General features: G+C 35.4%; 3 protein-coding genes across 5 annotated transcripts in view; 2 read left to right on the top strand and 1 right to left on the bottom strand.

Annotated features, from left to right (window-relative positions):
• LOC101259204 (DExH-box ATP-dependent RNA helicase DExH7, chloroplastic) overlaps window positions 1-6,377 on the top strand; it is a 28,210-nt gene extending 21,833 nt beyond the window's left edge. Inside the window, exons 30-34 of one of the 2 annotated variants that reach the window (XM_010316274.4) lie at window positions 478-570; window positions 2,828-3,040; window positions 3,738-3,830; window positions 4,734-4,856; window positions 5,827-6,377. In XM_010316274.4, coding sequence (XP_010314576.1) covers window positions 478-570; window positions 2,828-3,040; window positions 3,738-3,830; window positions 4,734-4,856; window positions 5,827-5,904 — 600 coding nt within the window. In that variant the 3' untranslated portion in view covers window positions 5,905-6,377. Of the gene's footprint in view, window positions 1-477; window positions 571-2,124; window positions 2,382-2,827; window positions 3,041-3,737; window positions 3,831-4,733; window positions 4,857-5,826 lie in introns of those variants that run through there. The other variant, XM_026027692.2, reaches the window with a different exon arrangement.
• Window positions 6,378-6,691: 314 nt separating this feature from the next.
• LOC101245000 (uncharacterized protein At5g49945) lies at window positions 6,692-11,948 on the top strand. The gene is made up of 3 exons (XM_004230413.5): window positions 6,692-7,946; window positions 11,074-11,277; window positions 11,363-11,948. Exons 1-3 carry the CDS (start codon window positions 6,879-6,881, stop codon window positions 11,591-11,593), a joined length of 1,503 nt encoding a protein of 500 aa, XP_004230461.1. The 5' UTR covers window positions 6,692-6,878; the 3' UTR covers window positions 11,594-11,948.
• A 337-nt stretch (window positions 11,949-12,285) lies between these two features.
• LOC101244422 (alpha_beta hydrolase fold-1 domain-containing protein) lies at window positions 12,286-20,878 on the bottom strand. 2 transcript variants are annotated; one of them, XM_026029869.2, is made up of 14 exons: window positions 20,529-20,878; window positions 19,799-19,888; window positions 19,487-19,548; window positions 18,184-18,284; window positions 17,775-17,864; window positions 17,269-17,391; window positions 16,186-16,263; window positions 15,685-15,770; window positions 15,453-15,525; window positions 14,441-14,497; window positions 14,228-14,358; window positions 13,762-13,845; window positions 13,158-13,224; window positions 12,286-12,952 (listed from the first exon to the last, which is right to left on the bottom strand). In XM_026029869.2, exons 1-14 carry the CDS (start codon window positions 20,777-20,779, stop codon window positions 12,470-12,472), a joined length of 1,776 nt encoding a protein of 591 aa, XP_025885654.1. In that variant the 5' UTR covers window positions 20,780-20,878; the 3' UTR covers window positions 12,286-12,469. The 2 variants fall into 2 exon arrangements, with proteins under 2 accessions (XP_025885654.1, NP_001308382.1); NM_001321453.1 differs by having other exon boundaries at window positions 12,289-12,952; window positions 15,453-15,501; window positions 20,529-20,862.
• Window positions 20,879-21,943: the final 1,065 nt, after the last annotated feature.

The following is a 21,943-nucleotide window of genomic DNA, read 5'->3' as shown; positions in this document are numbered from 1 at the left end:
ATTAGACCATGTTTACTTCAAATGAGGTTAGGATGTTAAGGATCTTAGGAACTGCAGTTATATGCACATTCCAAGCCAACTCATCGTTATCTCATAACAATTTGCTTTTTGGTTTCATCATTGCAACTTCTATGGGGGCGATGTGGGCCTTTGAGTGGTAGAGATATCTTCTGGTGTTTTAGTCTGCAAAAGTATGACCTGTATTGTCAGTCGTCACATCAGAGAGTTGTTTGATTTCAGTCTTCCGGATTTGAGGGTGGTTTGACTGGTTATCACTTACGTGCCAACTCTGGTTGAACTAGTGGACTCCAATTTATGCCTTCAGATTCAATGGATTTATACATGTTATCAAAATGGTTAAACCTGTAAAATTTACCAAGTATTGAGACGATTTAGTTTTTATCTCCTCTCTTCCTGCTGGAAGTCATATTTCTCAATATTATAGTGTTTTAACTTTGAAATAATTTTTGAATGCAGGTTGATTGGAAAAAGAAAGAGAAGCTTGGCAGTTGGCTTTCTGATATTTCACAACCTTTTAATATAAATTCAAATCATTCCTCAGTTCTTAAGGTACGTTAAAGCTTAGCTGTTCATATTCACTTCAGAGTCTCAAACTTGATAGGATATAGCTCGGTATAGGTATCATATGTTGGTTTCCTTCATGCCAGAAGGATGTATGTCATTTACCCTTGAATCTACAATTGGGCTCCAGTTAAAATTGTTCAAGAATGACAAAAGCCCCATATTGATGGTTAATGGGATGGATGGACTCCTTGTAAGGCTTGGCAATCCTCCTCCCTTTGAGCTAGCTTTTGGGGTGTGACTTATGCCTAAGACCTAATTTCACATGGTATCATAGCAGAGCCCGTCTCACGGGATGTTGGGGCCCCTAAAAATCAAATTGTCCATGCACCAGATGCTAAGCACTGAGCGTGAGGTGGGGGTGTTAAATAATGACAAAAGTCCCACATCGATGGTTAATGAGATGACTGGATTACTTGTAAGGCTTGGGCAGTCCTCCTCCCTTTGACCTAGCTTTTGGGGTGTGAGTAAGGCCTAAGACCTAATTTCACAAAAACGTTAAAGATATGAGGGTTGTCTCTTATTTCTATGTTACAGAATAGAGATATAAAGAGATCATTAATTAAGATGTGTGGATTGACTTGGGTCGGGGAAAGGGATTTTATAAGAATACCATGTTATTGATTTTGGTGCATAGCATGGAACAAAAAGGTGTGAGAACTTTCATATATATATATATATATATATATATATATATATATATATACTGAGTCACAATTCTCTTGATATATTGAACTCAGACCTGTAATAATTTTTTTATTTTTTCTGGTAAATAAAGATTTTATTACCAAAAGTGAATATTTACAGACCTAGACACTTGCTGACCAGGTGTCTCTCAAAGGAACAAAAACTTTCTAAGCAGGACTCACTTCTAACATGCCTAAGGAGTCACTACTAAATACATGAAAAAGAACTGATATAGAAAAAAAACCCAAAGACACCAGCATTATCAGCTAAACTAAACAAATCCGCAAGATAAGTTTCATGGTATTGGAGCTAGTTTCTGCAGCTGTGAGTACCTGTAATAAATTTTAGTAGAGAATAAAGCAAGTATTTTGTTAATGTCATCGCCTTAGAAGAATTTGTTCCACCATATTAGTTTGTTTGTTGATTTGCTGTATAGATGGCTAATTCCAATACTAACCACATGTGTCACCTATCCAAAAAATATTAATTAAAAAATTATCTCATGTGTCGCCTTTCATAAAAACAATGAAAATAGCACAATTTGCTCCAATAGACTATCGATTTAGTTCAGATACAGTGTAATCAATGACACCAAGGATCATTGCCCAGTATATCGAATTCCATGTAAATTTGTGTGAATGAATCACTTCTGTTCTGGAATAATGCTAAGGTAACTCTACATTCATAGAGTTATAATGGAACTTCTTGGTTCTTACACCCGCTGGATTCTGTTTACATGATCACTACCACTTAGCAGAAGAGAAATATTCTACTCAGAATTTACAGTTTCAAGATCACTGTTTTAGCATGCACCTGGTGAGATGTTCCAAGCCTGGTATCTACTGAATTTTGCAGATCTCTGTTTGAGAAGAAGGCATTAACACTTCTTTCCAGGAAGATATTTTGCTTCTTAATATCCTAGTTGTCACTAAGGCAGGTCTTCTGTAAAGCCTATAATGGCATTCATTAACTATTATCGGGTCGTTTGGTAGAAGGTATATGAGAAAATAGTGCATGTATTAGTTTTGGTATTACAAATCCCATGTTTTGTACACTTTTTCAACCTATGTATTGCTAATGCAAGTATTGGTGATACGCCCTATTTGGTATTATGCTATGTGTAACCAATTAGCGATTCAAGGTTATTAATGCATGTATTAGCATGGCTAAAGACTCGATTGTCCCTGAAAGTGTACAGAGCTAAAGAATGTGGATGATATTTTTGTAAATAAACATTTCTTTTCGAATTATGCAATCCATGTTATTTTTAATACATCAAACCAAAAATAAGAAATAACGACAGCATAACTAATCCCTGCGTTATTTATCCAGCATTATAACACACCTTGTTGAACACATTTCTTGTTCATCCTACCACACGATCCCTAAGGGGCATATGCAAGCTAATTGCATGTGATTTCACATAGCAAATATGATATAGAGGATTTTGGAGGGGGCAAGAGATAAGAGTGAGGGAGATTATTTCACTCTAGTTATTCTTTCGGTTTACTTACCTCTTTGACTTGTTTGGATACTAATCCTCTATAAATCTGTCTAGGCCATATTGTGTGCAGGTCTGTATCCCAATGTATCTGCGCGAGAAGAAGGCATTGCTACAACTGCTCTTGGGAACCTAAAACAGAGTGCAAATAATTCAGCAAAGAGTAACCCTGCATGGTATGATGGAAAACGAGAAGTTCATATTCACCCTTCCTCAATCAACTCTGACTTAAAAGCGTTTCAGTACCCATTTCTCGTCTTTCTTGAAAAGGTTAGCGTTTTTGTGATCTTTTGCTCTGAAAATCTAACATTTGGTTTCTCTGTCCTTATCTATGTATGTCCTCCATGCTTTCATTAAGTGTTGCTTCTTTCTGTCGTTTAAAGTGATAGGAATTTGTAGGTGTCTTTTCTTTATGAAATTCGTTGTTTTCACTAAACACCTTTCTCCCTTTTGTTTGGGATAAACAAAGAAAAGCCAGGCATTTTCACGTGCTTGGCCCATGAAAGAAGAATCAAGCTCGCACATGGAGGAGTGTGTGGAGAAAAAACACAAGTAAATAAAAGTGCGCTTTTAGATGAGATGGTCACACATTACTAAATTATAGTTTATAATAAGTTCCTATCAAATTCCACTTTGACAAATAAGTACTACTTTAGGTACTCTAATTTGAAGGATGGGGCTGGTAATTCCTATTTTTTTTTGTTTTTACTTCTCTATATATTAGTTTGTTTTGGAATTGTGGGCTTTGAGTCCCTGGTGAAAGGGTATCTAAGAGTTCAAATCGGGTAAAGATGTGTTCTTTTTCTCTTTGTGAATTCATAACAAACGTATTCAAATTGTGCACCTTAACTATTTGACTCAAGTTCTGTATTTCAAAATGTTTATTACATAGTCAAATTTTATCTCTAGTTTTATATTTTGTTGCACCATTTCTAAGATGTAATTCTTATTTATGCTATTATTTCAGGTGGAAACTAACAAGGTATTTTTGAGAGACACTACTGTTGTCTCTCCTTATACTATACTGCTTTTTGGTGGCCCAATTAACGTTCAGCACCAGGTATCTTTTGTTTATGGCCATGCTTGCATACCCTACTTTTTCTTTTCCATAACTTGATAAGTTCTTTGTTTCTTATTTCTCAATGTGTAGTAGGTGTCAATTTCATTTTCAAAATTTTCTCAAAACTTTGAAAGGTTGTCCATCTTGAGAACTATGAATACAGAGTTACCTTTATCTTAAAAAAACAATGATTTGCTTTGTTGTTTATTTATCAAGGAAGATTGAGCATTTGTGCTATGAAATGCTAAAATAAAAATGCTCTATTGTGTTCTTCAGTACACCCTCCTTTCCACCGATTTTGCTTCCATGATTTTCAAATGCAGAAGTAGGGTATTTCATCGTTTAATCCCTATACCCTCTTGAAAATAGGAAAATAAACGCAGAAAAAGTACATCAGGTGCATCACTTCCAAAACAGCCAATATAATTTGTTTTTACTACTATTGTTTAGGAGAATTGGGGGCAGTTTCTTACTCTAAAAACTGGTATCAAGTACTAGTATAAAAGTAACATACTTCCCCTGACATCCTTCATGGGAACTCTGATAAAATTGTGGAAGTAACATACTTTCTCTAAAGAGCTTTCCTTTTGGCCTTTCCAATTTCAGAGGCATGGTTCTGTGGAAAATCAAGTCAATCTTTCCTTGGGTCCAGATTGGCCTCAAATGTTAGCAAGATCTTACCAATTCAATTCCTAATTATTGCAGTTTTATGCAGCAAAAAAAGGCTAGAACCCATTCACATATATTTCAACATTAATTGTTTGCTATATACTTGTAATTATTTGTCCTTTTGAGGAATATTTTCTTCTTGTTGGTTCCTATTCCTGTCTTTCACCTGTTTTTTGTAGTATTTTGCTGATATTTATCTCTTCTTCTAAATAGTTTGTTATTGTTCTTTTTCAGACTGGAACAGTTACCATAGATGGATGGCTAGAAGTTACCGCGCCAGCACAAACAGCTGTGCTATTTAAGGAACTCCGGCTGACTCTTCATGATATTCTCAAGGAGCTTATTCGTAATCCACAGGTAGATGTTTTATTTTATACTTGCAGATAGTACAACTTGTTTCAGTACTAGCATTTACTGTTTCTTTCTGGCAGCAATCACCTAATTATAGATGAATAAGTCAGGGTCACAACCTTGAAACCTTCATACTTATTGGAGTGCCTTTATAAAAAGATAAGAAATAGATGCTTTATCCCCTTAGTTCTAATTTTTCGATGCAGTAACCAAAATCACTTTAAGAAATCTGAAGAAATTTAGCTGATGTACATTTTATTTTTCCACCATAACTCAAGGAGACAAAGGATAACTTTTCAAATTTCTAACACTGCCAGCAGATTCAGGAAAAAAAAAAAAGAAGCGAATCTGAATGCCAAATTGCTGCCCTGTTGAGGGAATGGTGTGCTCCCATTCTGGCACTTGATCTGCTCCTTTTGGCTGTTCCTACAAAAAATGATGTCTTGTCTATGTTTCTCTTCACATTGCATTGATGTTTGCTAGGAAACTCCATATGTTTTCGCTATTTGTGATAAAAGATCCTTCGGTGTTCCTATACAATGTCCTCTCGTGTAATGTGCTACTGACATTCACTTTCTTTCGCTATTCCCTGTTGAACGTAATATGAGCACACATGTCTTTTCTGTTCCAACAAATTTAAGGTTCTGCACACAACCCCCTTACTCTATGACCCAAAGGTCTCCCGGGTGCAATCTTTCTCACCACTATGATAACCATCTATTCAAGATCCTAATCTATGAGGCACAGGGAATCTTTTCATTGTTTGAGCTTTTGACAGTAGTTTGCATATCATTTTTCCTTTTTGTTTTTTGTTTTTTTTGTTTGTGTCATTAAATTTCTTTAGGTAGACATTACCATATAGCTGCTGTTGAATGCTTTTTAAGGTTTGCGATCATATTTTGTTTCCATTCAAATGTTCAGCCCTTTACACCTTTGTTTTGGATTGATGAATTCTGATGACACCTGATTTTTTCAGGCTTCCAAGGTGACTGATAATGAAGTTCTCAGATCTATAATCCAGCTGCTGTTAGAAGAAGATAAACAAAGAAAATAATCACAAAACCTTGGATCAGGTGATCATTCGCGCCCAGACATAGCTAGCAGAAACACGTAGGAGAGTTCAACCTTTTGTACGATTGCAAAAAAGGTAACTTGCTGCTATCTGGTTGCTGATATCTCGTGGGTGAGGTGATGGACTATCTGATTGGTGATCTCAGGAGTAGGACAAAATTTGTTCTAAGGTTAATTGATCATGAATCATCCCACAAAATTAATCATTCAGCAATTGACAGAATCACTAAAATTTGATATGTATATTATCCCAAAAAGCTAATGGAGAACTATGTTTGGCTGGAAAGAAACAAGAGGCACGCTTTGATTGCAGATTGAAAAATAAATGTATCAAAAACATTCAATTAATCTTTTACGACTGTCAAGTCCAGTTCATACAAATGTAATTCACCCAATTGTCCAAGTTTGAACGAATTGGGTTGTGACGGTTGCATCATCAAATAGTTACCAAGCTGATTTCTCCTTTTTATTATTACATAATAAAAGAATCCAAGTCTTGGTAAGCCAAAACAATAAAACAAGAACTAATGAATGCAGTAATTTTTTTGAAGACAATAGTACTATATGTCAATATTGAAAATATATTTATTATTATTTGACATAAAATCTAGTTGATTAAGAATTAAAATGTATTTACAATATTTTAAATTTATATATAACTGATTGTTTATATCAAATCAATAAAATATATGACATGTATGAAAAAATAACTTATAGTTTTTTTATTTCATTAGATTAGTTAACTACTTGTGTGTAAATATTGAAGTTACATTGATGTGGGTGTAAATAATCAAAATCTATGTTGGATCTAATCATTGGGCTAAGAGATTATTAATCATGTACAATATGGTGCAAAGAAGACATAAAAAAATTGTACGCCTTAGATTATTTGCTTCCACTTGTATGTGCTTATTATCAGAAGCGTAGCTGAGAGAGAGATCAAATCGAAACTCTGTCATGGCGAAGCACTCCTTTTCTCTCTCTCCTCTCTCTTCCTTCATCCTCCCTAGAGGCGACACTCTCTTTTACCTTATTGCCCTTTTCTCCATCCTATCCCTTCTTATCCACCATCTCTCCCCTGTCTCCGCCGAGAGCCGCCACTTCGAGGGTTTCGACGCCGATGAGATCGACGACTTTGGGGACTCCGACGAACCAATATCCGCCGCTAAATACATCCCTCCTCCTCCCCCTACCACTACCCTCTCAGTTTCCGACCCTATTGAATCTCATCATGGTCCTCCTCTTCCTTCAGCTGATCCCACCTCTCAAGTTACATCGCAGCCGTCCGATCCGAAACCCGCCTCCACATCCTTTGAGGTCTGGGATGAGGATGAGTTCGAAGGTTTCCCTCAATCTCCACCCTCTGATTCACCTTTAATTACGGAATCTGACACTGCTGCTGCTTCTAAATCTGATCCCAGTTTGAAACTTGAACCAGAGTCTGAGCCTGAAAGTCCGAAAACCATATCGTCTTATACTGTTGAGATAGTTTGTGTTTCCTTTTTGATTATGTTCGTTATAAACTATTTTACTGGGAAAAAAGAGAATGAGAAATTAGCCTTAGCTTGGGCTAGTAAATTTGCAACGAAGGACTCCATATTTGATAAGAATTTCAGTTTGTTGGGTGTTGGGGAAACTGATGATTCACCGTTGTTGTTAAAAGAAGGACAAAATGTGTTCAAGTTTTATGCAAGTGGGAGGAGATTTTGCCAGGGTTTGCTGGCTACCATGGAGCTTAAAAGTAGGCACGATTTGATTTCCAGGTTGTACAATATGGTTGTGCCTTGCAAAGATGAGATAACCTTTGAGGTGTATATGAATGATGATGCAATGGATCATGTGGTTGTTGCTGTGGCTAAGAAGAAATTGGCCAAGACAATGCAAAAGGAGACTACAGATCTGCAGAGATTTGCATCATTGGTGAGTCCACCTAGTGGTAAGAAGTGGATTGCTGAGGAGTTAGCTGTTGTAGCTGAGTCAAAGGAGGTGGCAGGGGATATGCTCAATGAAACCGTGCTTGATCAGGTTTGGCTCTGTCTAGCTTGAGTGCTATTTCAGTCATGCTTTCATAGTACATAGTATTCTCAGATATTATATTGTTAGAAATAATATGAGGCGGAATAGTCTGGTTAAACCCTTGTACTTGTATAGGATTGTATTTTGGACACTCTTACTTACTCTTTCTTACTTACTCTTTTGTCATCTGGACCCCTGAACTCATCCAAACCCAAAATTTTAAACACTTTATGTTGTGGTATGGTGCGTGTTGCACAAACACGTACACGCTGGCCAAAAAGAAAAAAACAATAATACACGTATGATATTAAAAGAACATTAAAATTTAAAAGATAAATAAATAAGAAGAACAAAAAAAAGTGTGTGTGTGTGTGGGGGGTCATCTTCTTAAAACCCATCGCTCCCCCCCCCCCAATCGCTGCCTCCACCCCAACAAAATTCACCCACCATTTTTCTTGTTCTTCTTCTTAACACCAATTGGAGTGTCGAATACGATTGATTTGAGGGAGTGGGTGATGGAGGAACATGAGAATGAGAATCTTTGGAGTTGTGTCCTTAAGGATTTAGTGAAGGAAATTGTTGGAATTGAGATTTACAAGCCGAAATTGTTAGCTAAATACTTTTGTTGAGATTAGATTGACTACATCGAGCCTATCATCGTGAAGACCAATAAAAATACAGTACAATCAACACAAAAAAGAGATGAGTAAATCGAAGGAAAAAATAAAAGAGAAGAAATTTGAAGAGAAAAGATCAAATTTGTCCAACCACGGTGTTGAGTGAAAATAAAGAAGAAGAGATGGTCTTTAAAGGTAAAAATCTGATTTTTAAGGTGTCTCACGCTCTAGTTTTGTGTGTATCACACGCTTCATGTGGAGTCTTTCCACATAGGATGCCACATCAAAAATTGTGTTTAAAATAATGTGTTTGGAATGAGTTTAGGGGTTCAGATGACAAAAGGGTAAGTAGAAGAGTCCAAAGTACAAACAGATACGAGTACAAAGGTCCACCAGGCCATTTTGCCATGATATGAATATCAGTTTGATTGCGTTACTGATTTGTGCTTGATTAATTTTTTTTCTTTTACTGGAATGTTTGTGAAACTAGCTAATCTAACTCAATTGTAATTCTGGTCTGTTGTAAGTTTTTGGTCGCCCTTATTGCGCAGCCAATATTTCTAATAGAGATTGTTGGTGGAGCATTGCTACGCTTCTGCTTGATGTTACTACTTTTCAGGATGTGGAGAATTATGGTTATAGGATTTTTTTTTCTTTTTTTTACTATGAAGTTATTAGTCAAAAGTGTTATGATGAAAGCTCAAAGTAAATTATGCCTATTGAATCGTAAAGAGAGCGTGCAATGTGTAGTAGAGTTTCTTAGAGAGAGAGAGAGGGATGGTAAAATACTTCCTTTTTGGGGTATTTTGGAAAATAAAATGATGTAAAAATAGCTAGAAGAGAAGAGAATAGTATGATATATGTGCTTCCTTTTCTTGAAACTGGTAAGGTTGAATTCTTCAGCATTAAGGGTATGCTGGCTACCTCCAAAAAGGAATAAAGAGGCGAACTGGTTTTTTAATGTCAGGAATATAAATCATCAATACATCGAATCCAAAAACTAAATGAAGATACTTCCCTTTCTCCAATTAAAAAGAATGAAGATACTTAATTTATTCTTTTTTTCCATTGGAGGGTGGAGTGGGTACCCAACTCATTTGCTTCTCTGCACTCCCCTTTATAATTGAAATGAATCCTTCGCTCCACTTACTTCTGTTCTTCCTCTTTTCTCCCAAGCAAACAGTGTAAAGTAGTGTCATCATCAATTCAATGAAGAAATATAATACTCTTTTTTCTGGAGCATGCTAAGTAGAGAGTTGGTCAAGCAAATTGGGGTAGCATTGAAGTACTTGATACAAATTTTAGATTGGTTTACGAGGATAAAGTAGGTGTCATTTTTTGTTTAGGATTGATGAGATAGAGAAATTTCTAATTGTTGAATTTGGGATTGATTAAAGGTAGCCGGGTGTGCAAAAATCCCGTGTTAACAGATTCTAGGGGAAGGGCTGTACCCCAAGGAGGTGACAATAGATAGTCTTATCCTTATGCAAGCATTAGTGGCTGCTTTCACGGTTAGAACCAGTGAACTATAGGTTGCGCAGAAGCAACTTAACCGGTGCTCCAAGGCTCCCCTTTGAATTTGGGATTGACTGGTTAAGTGAAATTCGTAATTTTGAAGAGTAGCTTTTCTTAAATATAAATATGTTGTAATCTAGTAGAGTTGATGTTCAGTCGGAAGAATGGAGGTAGGAGAAGCCATTAGGCTTGGGATTTTACTCCTCTTGCTTTAATGTGCGGTCATTTGGAAAGAGAGGAATTAGGAGAGCCTTCGAAGGTGTGGAGATCACCTTTACTCATTTGCCAGTTCGTTATTTTCTCTTGGTGCTCTCAAGTAGTTCCTGTGGCTGTTTGTATAGAAGATTGGGTGTCTTTCGGAGACAACCATATTTTGTAGGTCCTTTTTTGGTTTAACACTTACATACAGCCATGGCGGCCTTGTTATTATTAATGGAACACTTTACCTGATTAAAAAAAAAAAGCAAACCAGCTATTTACCATTCTTATTATTTCTAGTTTTTTTTGTGAAACTGTTGTGAGTTGAAGCATTCTATCTTTTCCCTTGAATCGATGCTCGTGGAGTACGTTTAAAAGTATTATTTTTGGTACATAGGACAATCCTAGTCAATAGTGCAGGAGCATTGGACTGTGTGACTTGAAGGCTAATAATATTTGTGGCAAGAGGAGTGGTAATTCTACTACAAATGTTGCAAGGGAAGACTTTTCTATGGAAAAGGAATTTGACTACCTGTGAAATCACAACTGTTCACGTGTGTCAACGCCTCCCTTCGGCTCCATGGACATATTTATCCAGTTTTAGCAACTACTTTTCATTACTGTGATTGTAACCTACCCCATTTATTATGCTTATGTGTCCATGGCTAGTCCTCTATACCTTGACCAGAGAGTTCTTTTCATTTGCTCTCTCCTTTCTGTGGGACTATTTGATTCTTTGGTTCAGTCTTTCTGAATAGCAAGGCTAAGTGAGTAATATGTAATATAGTTTATGTTGATACCTGTAGGTTTTTGGTGACAAAGCATATGAGAAATTTGGTAAAGGTTTCATTTCGATGCATTTCTCTGATCAACATTTGGGGTCACACAAGAAGATGCTGTTGTTCAAGTTTGCTCTCCCTGATGCCAAAAACATGGCTGACATGACCCGGCTTGTGGCTCTTGTTCCTTATTACATCGACTTAATTGGACGATACAAGCTGAGCTCGCATGTGTGTAATTATGGATGAAGCTTTTACTGTATGTTAAATTTGAACTCATTCATATTTTTTGTAACTTTTCTTTTATATTGTTCAGGCCCGCACTAAAACTGACGGAGCAAGAATGAAGGTTGCCCAAGAAATTTACAAAGAACTTCAGAATGCCAGGCAAGAAGCACTGCAGAGGAAGAAGGCTGAACAGAGAAAGAAGGGAGAGGAAGCTGAGGCTAAGCTTAGTGCAGAGGCACTTCGCAAGAAAGAGGCTAAAGAGCGTGCTCGGCAGATGAAGAAGGCAATGCCAAAAATGAAGATGACCCGTACTGGGTAGATTTGAGTTTATATGCCATCTCAATCTTCTCTAGATCTTGTCAATGGTCGTTGTGTGTCCCAGCTGTCACTGAGTTTGCTTTTTGTATTAGGTAGACAGGGGATGTCTCTCAGTTGGTTCTGTATCTTAGTTGAGTAGTCTAGAGGTCTTCCTTATTTTGACACAGGTTGTGGATTTTGCATTAGTCTGGTGCCTATTGTGAAGTAATGGGTGCACTCAGTTAAAATAATATTTTGTTAGAACTGAGAACAGTTTCTAATTACACTAGAGTAGAAAATCTTAGACTCGAATATTGATGGTCTATGTGACTAGAATTGCTTGCTACAAAGTTAATGTAGTTTATCTTGCTACTGCATAGCTGATGAAGCAATCACCTAATTGTTAGACCTTTTTTTTTTTATATAAATTTTACTTGTGTTCTTTTATCCCAATCATCATTTAATCCGCAGGAGATCCAATATCGCATGCATTGGGAAATTGGTGGAGTAAAATAACCTGCAGGAATATATATATCCCAAATGCATGATTCGACCATTTGGCCAAATCTGTTTCCAAGAATGTTTTGGATCTTTTGTTCAGCAACAACATACTCAAATGATGAGGTTTGGAGCTGGTAGATTATATGCGGACCTTACCAACGTTACCTTGGAAGGAAGGTAAAGAGGGTGTTTTGTCTAGCATACACAAAATAATCAGGCAACAATGAAAATCTTTTGTTATTATATGATCATTTTGAAGTTATAAGAAACAGTACAGCCATTCCCGAATTCAACTTTGGGGTTTAACTATTTCCCTCTTCCCCAGCAATTGTTTGATAATTGTATCTGAAATAGTACTAATGGATAGAGCTTAACCACTGCTACATGCATAACATCGTCATCTTTTCAGGGAGAAGATGTTCCGCAGCTTTTTCTTGAAGAACATTGGTGAAGCTGAACCGAGAATCGGCCAAGTGGTTATGATAGCAATATATGCAAGTACCCACATTGAAATCTTACTATGCTGAGAAAGCTGATTTAAACATCTTTTGACAGGAACAATCACTGCATCCAATTCTGGTTCAGGAGTCGCTAGCATTTTTCCAGGTCCTCTCGAACCAGCATCTTCCAACCTGGTGCTCTCACTTCTCAGATCAAACTGAGTTGTTGCATTTGTTTCTAGCTGCATTGCATCATTGACACCTCTTATCCTATCTCCAACCTTGTCATCATCTTCGACCAGCTGCTCATTCTGTTGACTCCCTACTTCACCTGATGGCTCATTGCTAAATGCAGTCACCAATCCATCTTCTCTAATATTCACATATGGTGCCTGATCAATGGATGTCTCCAGGGGACTATGCACTTCCGTAATCTGCATCTGCATAATACAATGACATAAAGACTCATAATCACTCTTAGCATCAAATCTCATTCTGATACACAAGAATTCACCATTGTTTGTCCGGGGGTTTCGTAATAACTAACAAATAGAGCTATCAATCAGCATAGCTAATTAACTAAGTATGTGAGCTGATCTTTATAAAGTATGAGCAGTTTCAAGGCGAGTGTACAAATGTGCATACCTTTTTGCTATGGATCAATGAGCTGGAGTTCAAACCACAAAGAAATTCATCAACAGCCCTAACCCACCTACACATATGGAGCACATCATAAACTTGTTCTCATTACGTATTGTTAACATAGCTCATGCCACTAACTACTCATCACACTTAAATAGAAAACTCGAAAGGGAAAGCAATACATCTGAATACTTATACGTATCACTGAATTCTCTAATTGAGCTCTCCTACAACCCCAATGTCTGCATTCACGAATTGGAGAACTCAGGTTTTTCATTATAAACTTGTTCTCATTAAGTACTCTTACCATAGCTCATGCTACTAAGTAGGCATTACACATAAATAGAGAACTAGAAAGGACAAGTAATACATCTGATCACTTATACGCATTTATTGAATTCAATAATTTAGATCTCCTACAACCCCAAAGTCTATACTCGCAGAGAACTCAGTTTTTTTTTTAATCCTTATGTTTTGGAGCATTTTCACATGCTGATAGAACTAGATGGTTGAATAATGAGAAGATGCATCACTAATCAAATTTAATAAAAACAACAGTAAAATTACAATGCCAAAAACCATATCTGATGAACGTAAGGCAAATTACCAGAGGCTTTTTGCAGTCATCCCTTCAAAATATCCCAAGTGTCCTCCATGGTGTGTGGTAGCTAGAACAATGTTTTTGTTTGCCCTGGAAGAGAATCATGTTAATCATACTATAATTAAAGGCACAACAACACACACATAAGAAAAAATCAAAAACGAAAAGAAAACAATTATCAGGGGCATACAAAGATGGCATGTGAATGACTTTGAACTAACAACAGTTCAATATAAGCAAAGCCTCAACCAGCAATAGATAAGGTAAGGTTTCTTGCACAAATGTTTGGCACCAGGCTGAAAAATTAATTATTATTTCATGTCGTACTTGATAACTATACAGTTATATCCTTTCTCCAGACAAGCATATATATAATCTTGGAACTCTATTAATTCGCATAGTAGCGTTCTATCCTATCTGGCAATTCGAACTAAAGCTAAAAGGAGAGACTGCAAAAAACAGGATTACATACCGACATTCATCCCATGGAATTGCTTCCCTTGTACAAACTGGATCATCCAAGGCACTAACGCAAAGGAGGGGAACCATCACATTTCCTATATAACTGGTACAGCTAGCTTTCCTGTAATATGTATCAACAGTCTTGGGGAGAGGGGATGGAAACAAATGCTGATTAATTAGCAATCGAACAGATTTACCGAAAAAGGAGGCAGATTTGTGTTACCTCAAGATCAGCAAGAACACGAGTAGAACTGTGGTCAAAATCTCTGACAGAACGTGCCTGCAAGAGAAACAAAGTAAAAATGCAATCAGGATAAGCAATACAGGAAAAGATAGATCATCTGCTTGTTAGTTAGTTGCCCATATTATCAACTAAATTAACTCAAAAAAAATGAATCAGATGTGCCAAGTAGGTGTCGAGGAGGTGGACTTGACCACATCCTTGAAGTTAAATTTAGGATAAGGATATTATATATAACTGTTTATCTGAGGGCACCTGTGTTTCACAAGCTTCTTGATACAGCAATGGTGCTAAGAGTTTAAAGAGAATCAAAGGTTTTTTTTTCCTCTATACTAGTTTTATTTCCTGTTTTCTCTGTAGTAGATGTCTCATCTCAGGAGGAAAACCCGAACCGAAACTAAAAGGGATAGACATCAATATATGAGAAGGTACAACTACCCTGGGGCATACATAATTATATTTAGTCCTTCCTTCGCACTAAGGTAATTAAATTTTCTATCAGACGTTAGATATAGCATTTACTATCTTTCCGAAAGTATACTATTCCAGATGCATTCACACATGTTGTATTCCCAACTAAAACACACACCATTTTGGGTAAAGTCAGCACTATGCTCCTTTTTGGAAAACTTATAGTTTGGTCGCATCATGCATGCTAGAAACCTTGAACCTCGGTGATTACAACGAATCAATAAGTTTCAAGTAAGGAAACACCACATATGTTGGTCTTTCTTAGCAGGTCCTAGCATAATAAAGAATCAAAAATCATTTTAAGATTAAAATCGAATACAAAGCACGTGCTGCATCTGCACCAGGGTTTAGTGCTAAATGGTCAAGGGTTCCATGATGATACCAACCCGAGAGAAAATGGGTATAGAGGGATTTATATAACAGCCCAACTAGCATTGGACTGCTGCTCAGTTGATTGATTAATTTAAGTGATAGTCGTAGAAGATAGAGCACTGACAAGAGACGACTAAGAGAAATAGATGACCTTAACAATGCCTTCCCAATCTGCCAACCGAGACATTACTGTCTGATGCCTGCAAAACTCAGATTTTGCCACACTAAAGAATTAGGACATCTGATGAAGGTCAATTTGACAAAAACTACCAAGAGTATTAAAGAAGATAGAATTAACTTAGGAGTAGTGCCATCATCACAGCTAGGAAAGCCATTAAACGAAGTACAATATCAGACTGATAAAGGAGACTGCAGGGACTTACATCTTGGCATAACCTTTTAATCCAATTGCCAGAGCTCTGTCATAGACTCTCTGCACAAGCCTGCGATTAATATACCTGTCACAAATCTAAAAAGAAAGAGAAAAGTGGATTTGACTCAGATATATAGAAAGAAGCAGGGATGAATTCTTGAGCAACATAAGCAAAAGACAGAATAACAAAATCAGGTCCTTCTGGTACAGAATAAACTTAAGAAATGACTAATTCGAGTTTTGTTGAACTGGGCTTCCACCATCACTATCTTCATCTAGCATCTTCATAGAATTATTTCAGGCTAGACAATCTTTCCAGATCATGATAATCCAACAGATCGTACAATCCAGAATAACCCTCGACCCAACATACAAACATTACGTAGTAGAATCCAATTCAGTGAGAAGATATACCAGATAAAGAATGACATGTATGAAACAAAGAAATTAGATATTCATTAATACTTCAAAAAAAATCAGATATTGCAGATTAGTTGGTCTAGATACTAACCAAAAGGTCCCAAGGAGAACAAATAGCAGCTGCCCCAACAATTACAGTATTAACTCCTTCCTCACCGAGATATTTTACCTGGAAATTACTAATATTGTCAATAAAAAAGTTATTGGCTTCGTCAAGAACATCTGCCATATCGCATATGCCTGATCTCACTGAATTCTCATAATTTAGAAGAAGAATGCCCATTTACTTAAAAACATTGGAAATTGAATCATTTGCACATTGGTTCATGCTTAAGGTTTGTAACATATAAAACTAAATCAGATGGACCAACTAGTAAATGGAGAATATATTATTTAGATGTGAATTTCTGTACTACGGCAGAAATTTTTGTAACAGTAATTATGTTTCTATACGAGGATTTGGTATATAAGGATGAGGAACTGACAAATGACATGTTATGAAATCCATCGAGACAGTTGGCATATGCTTGTGTACGTGTTGTGTGTTCATGTATATGATCCTTTCTGACAGACTCGGGCATATTTGGAAATCGAACCTCGCCCCACAATATAGAAATATCAGTGAAACTTAGCAGGTCCACATTAACATGCAACTTAGCAATACCACCCCGCACAATAGTCAACTGACCTAAGCTACCCTCGCTCTTCTCCCTAGTCTCTTCCCTAGCCGTGAGGTTGTCCAACCTCTCCCCTTATGACACTAGGGTGGCCTGGGATTAACTGCTTGTGGAAAATCAAGAAATGCAACATGTGGAGGCCCAAATGGACAACAATTTTCGGCTAGTATGAACAATGCATCTTTCCAGCTTCCAGACAAGATTTCAATGTTGGAGGCATTTCTACAATGTTGGTGAAATTTACACTACTGATTTCCCAGACATAACACCATTGAAGTTTGACTATACAAATCCAAATAATAGCATGAATCCTGCTATTATAACCTCTGAAACTATTTACTGCAAAAAGCTATGATAATTTGCTTTCATTATCTTTGAATCTAGGTTCAGCTTTAGGTAACCATAAGAAGATTGTTTAGAACTTAAGTATTGCAGAATTTTGTGGTCATATAGGGAAACAAATAGAATATTCAATTACAAAATATGTAATGCCGTACCAGAACATTAGCACCAATGCTAAGGCCAACAGCAAATATAGGAGCCTGAGGGTATTGGGTGTGGAGATGGTCAATGACTCTTCGGGAATCTTCCGTCCATCCAGCATTATAAAAGCAATCAGACTGCCAGCAAGATATCATGAATCTTGAGCTTTCATTGTTCAATAGCCTACAAAGTATGTAACTATAGCACAATAAACATTTTACTAACAGCGTTCTGCACCTTAGAGGCTTAGACTACTGCATTAATTTCACTTATTTAACTTCTGCTATTTTCTGGTTTTATTTATTAATGTTTAGAGAGACAATTTACAAGCACAGAGTTCAAGAGGACAAATAAGAAACTAAGAAAATTTTCAGTTTCCTATATTTTCTCAGCCATAGCTTCTAGCTATGTTATGAAAAATGTGATCTAGCAACTGACGGAAATATAGATCACATTTTCTCTATTCAAAAGGAACTAAACTGGAAAAGATGAAGTTTCTGGTCAGGGATGGAGTACTCACAGTTACTGACACTCCACCGAGACCCCGATGATTGCTCACAACAACATTCCATCCACGTTTGGCCATCTTGAAAGTAAGATGCTTAATGTACTGTTAAGTTAAAGCATAATTAAGAAAGAATAAAACAAATATTTGCTGTGAACAGCACATAATCTCAAAGAATCATATGATAGAGCTCAATCAACTCTAGTATAAAGTTGAAATACTACAATTCTGCTAAAGCTACAAGGCCTGATAATGTCTATTGAGAGGAAAAGAAGAAAAATGTTTATAAACAGAAGACAATAAAAACTCGATTGAAGAAGAAATAATTTTTGCCCCAAAATTGATTAACCAAAAGAAAGAGAATTAAACAAGCAAGAAAATCATAATTTTGAAGGCAACAGAAGAAGAGTGGAAGAAAGCTTACAGCAGAATCAGAGTCACTTGTTAAACCAGGAATCACTAGCATGATGGGACTTTTATCATCACTCTGAACTCCATCAAAATGCTCAATGGATGGCTTTTCAACTAACAAATAAAAAAGAAATGGGATTTGTGAAATTTACTCCATAAAGTAGCATACAAAAGCATTAGGGGAATCAATAATTGACTGATCTGGTGAGATCTTGAACTTAAGACAAGTACTTGTTAAAGAAAATGATTAGAGAGAGTAGCTTTGCATATTTAGCAGGGAGGATTCATAACCATTATCAAGTGCTATCAAAATGCAACCAATTAGATACTCCAACCCCACCTTTAAACATAGGTGTTTCAATAAGCTAAAATAACCATTAGTCAGCGGAAGTCATTAATGATTCTTTATGAAGGAAAAAAATCATAATTTCGTTCATACAATGAAGTCTGTTAAAGCGTTTGACCAACTCATCTAAAAGTTTAAGTTGTTAGATAGAACACACTTCTATTTACTTAATTGTATCTTCAACAAAGTAATTTATGATATAGACTGATAAACTGCTTGAATAAGCCATCTCAAAAGCAGGCACAATGATGATTGAGAAAAACACACTAAAATCGCAAGTTGTCTAAGCATAAAAAACACATTTTCATATAAAGGGGAGAATAAAGCTTCAAACACCCGCTTTCCATCACGTACCCAAAAAATATGAATTCAATCTTTTATTGGTTCATTCTAGAAATCAAAAAGGGCTTCTCCACATCCTAACATATGGAGTTGGAAGAGGTTCTTCCATAGCCTTTTTATTCTACTTTATGGTACTTTTATCACCCTTCATTGACTATTCTTACACAAATTAAATGCGACACAAAACATAATATCATCTTCTTTCTTTCCCTGAACTTTCTCCTCTAACAACAAACAGAAAATATAATTCGTTCCTCCTTTACTCAATTTGTTTACACTTTTTTAAGTTGCTTCAATAATTCCTCTTTGATATTTACTGAGGACCACCTTTCAAATTGTCTGAAGCATCCATTCTTGAGATCTAAGTTGTCTAGAACATAAAACCTTTAGAATTGGTTAATCAACATACTTGGGAAAAGTTCTCTATGACTAGAAAATACTTTCACTACTGGAACTCCATAAAGACTAGACACCAGTCTTGTAGAGAAATTAACTACGTACATTGACATATTCCAGATTCTTATTCTTTATTTAGAAGTATATTAATTTCTAAAGTATAAGCTTATTCAATCAAATTATGAGTTGAAACAATCCATCTTAAAATGACAGTGACTAGAATTTACTTTACCATCGATGTTTCTTAGCCAATCCAAAGCTATTATCCCGCCATCAGACAATTGAAATATCTGTCTGGAGACAAGAATGCATTAGTGACCAAAATGTAGCAATTCATCCGTAAAAAGTATGGTATGTGAAATATGATCTTTTTACAATCTCAAAGATAACTGCCTTGCAGACAATAAGTGAAGTGAGCTAAATAATACCTGCCAATATTTACCCAACATACAAGGGAGACCAAAAATGATAGTATCATAGTATGAGCAGTAAAAAAAATAAGAAAGCGGTGAAACTAAGTAAGTCTGTTAACTGTTTTTGTCACCTTCGGTATTTGCAAGCAGGTGCCCTTCCAAAAAACTGCAAAAAGGCTGTCTGTAGATGAGGACTGCAAAGCCACGGAGTAGACGAAACCCTGCAATGAATGATGAGAAAAGTTCCAATAAATAAAGAACAAAAACCCATGTATACTCATGACATACAACCTTCAGTATAAAACTCAGGATTCCGACCATCCTATCACTTGAAAGACACAGTGAAGTAATTATCACTTTTTTGTTACTTATAAGATATACTTCTTCTGTCCCAATTTACGTGGCACAATTGGAATTTTGAGATTCAATCTTCTACACTTTGACCATAAATTCAGAGACAGAAGGTTTAAGTTTTTTAAAATTAAATTCATATATTCAAAACTAGGTAAAAGTACTATAAATACCGAACTGCTCTACTCCGTGCCAAAGTTAAGAAAATCACACTAGATAGCTATCATATTAATGGAATACAATCACAATAATTAATAATTTAAAGACATAAAAAAATACAATCAAAGAAAAACTTGATGAACTCTGAAAAAGGGAGTAATTAATTGATTATAGCAACAATTGCTCAAAAACATATATTAATACATGAGCTAAACTAACAATCCACCTGATAAAATGGGCTTTTTGAATGTTTCTAAATCATCATCAACATTATTCCAAAGTTCCACATATGATCAAGAACCAGAAAGCATTCAAATGTACCAAGATGATATTTTTATTAAGTTTTTTTACCTGCCATTAAGAGTTTTACATTTGGAAACCACTTCTTGATAGAGGTCACAGCAAGAATTATAGGTCAAAGAAACAGGCTTTCCCCTAAATCCAGTAAAAAATTCTTGTATGAAGTACATCTCTATGAAATTATAGAGAAAAACAGATAGTAAAAACAGAAACCCCAAGAAATAATGAGAAATGGGTATCAAGAAAAGAACTTTAAGCAGAAGCTCATATGGGGATTCTGAGCTTAACTCAAAAGAATCCATGGCAATCTCAAAAGGGGTTTCTTGAAAAAAGAAAAAAAAAGATTGATAAGAAGAGAGACTACTTGAACAACCGGACTAAATTATGCTGAAATTATATTAATTTGTTTTATTATAAGATGCATATCATTATTAAGTCTAACATAAATTAATACAGACATTTAATATATAATTTATACTCCTTCCCTTTTTTTTATATATATTTGTTATAAATATTTTAAGAGTCAAATAATGTGAGTTTTGATTAATAATATGTAATTTTTCACTAAATTGATATAAAGAAAATGTAATTTATAATTTCGCAAATAATTTTTTATTATTTATTAATTATATAATATCTCATATTATTTCATGCATCAGATGGTCGTGGACCTCACGCCAGCAGCCAATAAGGAAATTCGAGTGATAAATTGACAATAGATAGTTTAACCCAAAAAAAAGGGGTACAAACTGACGATAAAGTGCGTTTGCATAGGCGGACTCTGTTTTATGTATTATTCATTCGGTTTATTGATTTTAATTTTTAAATATGTTAAATTAATAAGAGTTCTTTTTTATTTTAGTTTATTGGTTTTGATTTTAACAGTGATTTTTTATTTATAGGTTTTGATCCTAACAGTTTGATTTTTGGTCAAAACAATTTAATTTTCAATTTATCGATTTTGATCTTAACAGTTTGATTTTTGATTTATCGAATTTGATCTTAACAGTTTGATTTTTAATTTATCGATTTTGGTCTTAACAGTTTGATTTGTTTTAAGAAATTTGTTTTCGTAAAGAAAAAATTTAACCAAAATTTCACTAGAAAAAAAATCAAACATGAAAAAATTTAAAAAATATATTTTGAAAAATAATTTTTTATAATTGAGTTGTCATGAAATTCTTTGCTTTCGTTTTCGAAATTAGCTATCTTATTTTGAAATCAGTATAACACATTCATTAGTATCTTATTCATAAATCTTTGAAATTTCAATGTTCTGTACATTCTCCACAATTTGACTCGAAGCCTATTTTGTTTTTAATTGGAATTATTTAAGATATATTTATTACTAGTTATACACTATCATAACAATTAAGGTCCGGAGACAGTAAAGTGTGTGTAGATCTTAATAAAGGTAAAATTCATTGCAATTTGAGGTTTCCTAATCAATACAATTTTTAATTTCA

Source organism: Solanum lycopersicum, chromosome 1, assembly GCF_036512215.1.
Source record: "Solanum lycopersicum chromosome 1, SLM_r2.1".
Lineage (NCBI taxonomy): Eukaryota > Viridiplantae > Streptophyta > Magnoliopsida > Solanales > Solanaceae > Solanum > Solanum lycopersicum.
This window is presented reverse-complemented; position numbering and strand designations above follow the sequence as displayed.

What these genes read in the sequence shown, in the direction of transcription:
- LOC101245000 (XM_004230413.5), top strand. Translation starts at nt 6,879, where the DNA reads ATGGCGAAGCACTCCTTTTCTCTCTCTCCTCTCTCTTCCTTCATCCTC. An exon ending in ATGAAACCGTGCTTGATCAG is followed by an intron (nt 7,947 to 11,073) that starts GTTTGGCTCTGT and finishes TGATACCTGTAG; the next exon opens with GTTTTTGGTGACAAAGCATA. An exon ending in GATACAAGCTGAGCTCGCAT is followed by an intron (nt 11,278 to 11,362) that starts GTGTGTAATTAT and finishes TATATTGTTCAG; the next exon opens with GCCCGCACTAAAACTGACGG.
- LOC101244422 (XM_026029869.2), bottom strand. Translation starts at nt 20,779, where the DNA reads ATGGATTCTTTTGAGTTAAGCTCAGAATCCCCATATGAGCTTCTGCTT. An exon ending in TGTAAAACTCTTAATGGCAG is followed by an intron (nt 19,889 to 20,528) that starts GTAAAAAAACTT and finishes CATTCATTGCAG; the next exon opens with GGTTTCGTCTACTCCGTGGC. An exon ending in CCTGCTTGCAAATACCGAAG is followed by an intron (nt 19,549 to 19,798) that starts GTGACAAAAACA and finishes TCTTGTCTCCAG; the next exon opens with ACAGATATTTCAATTGTCTG.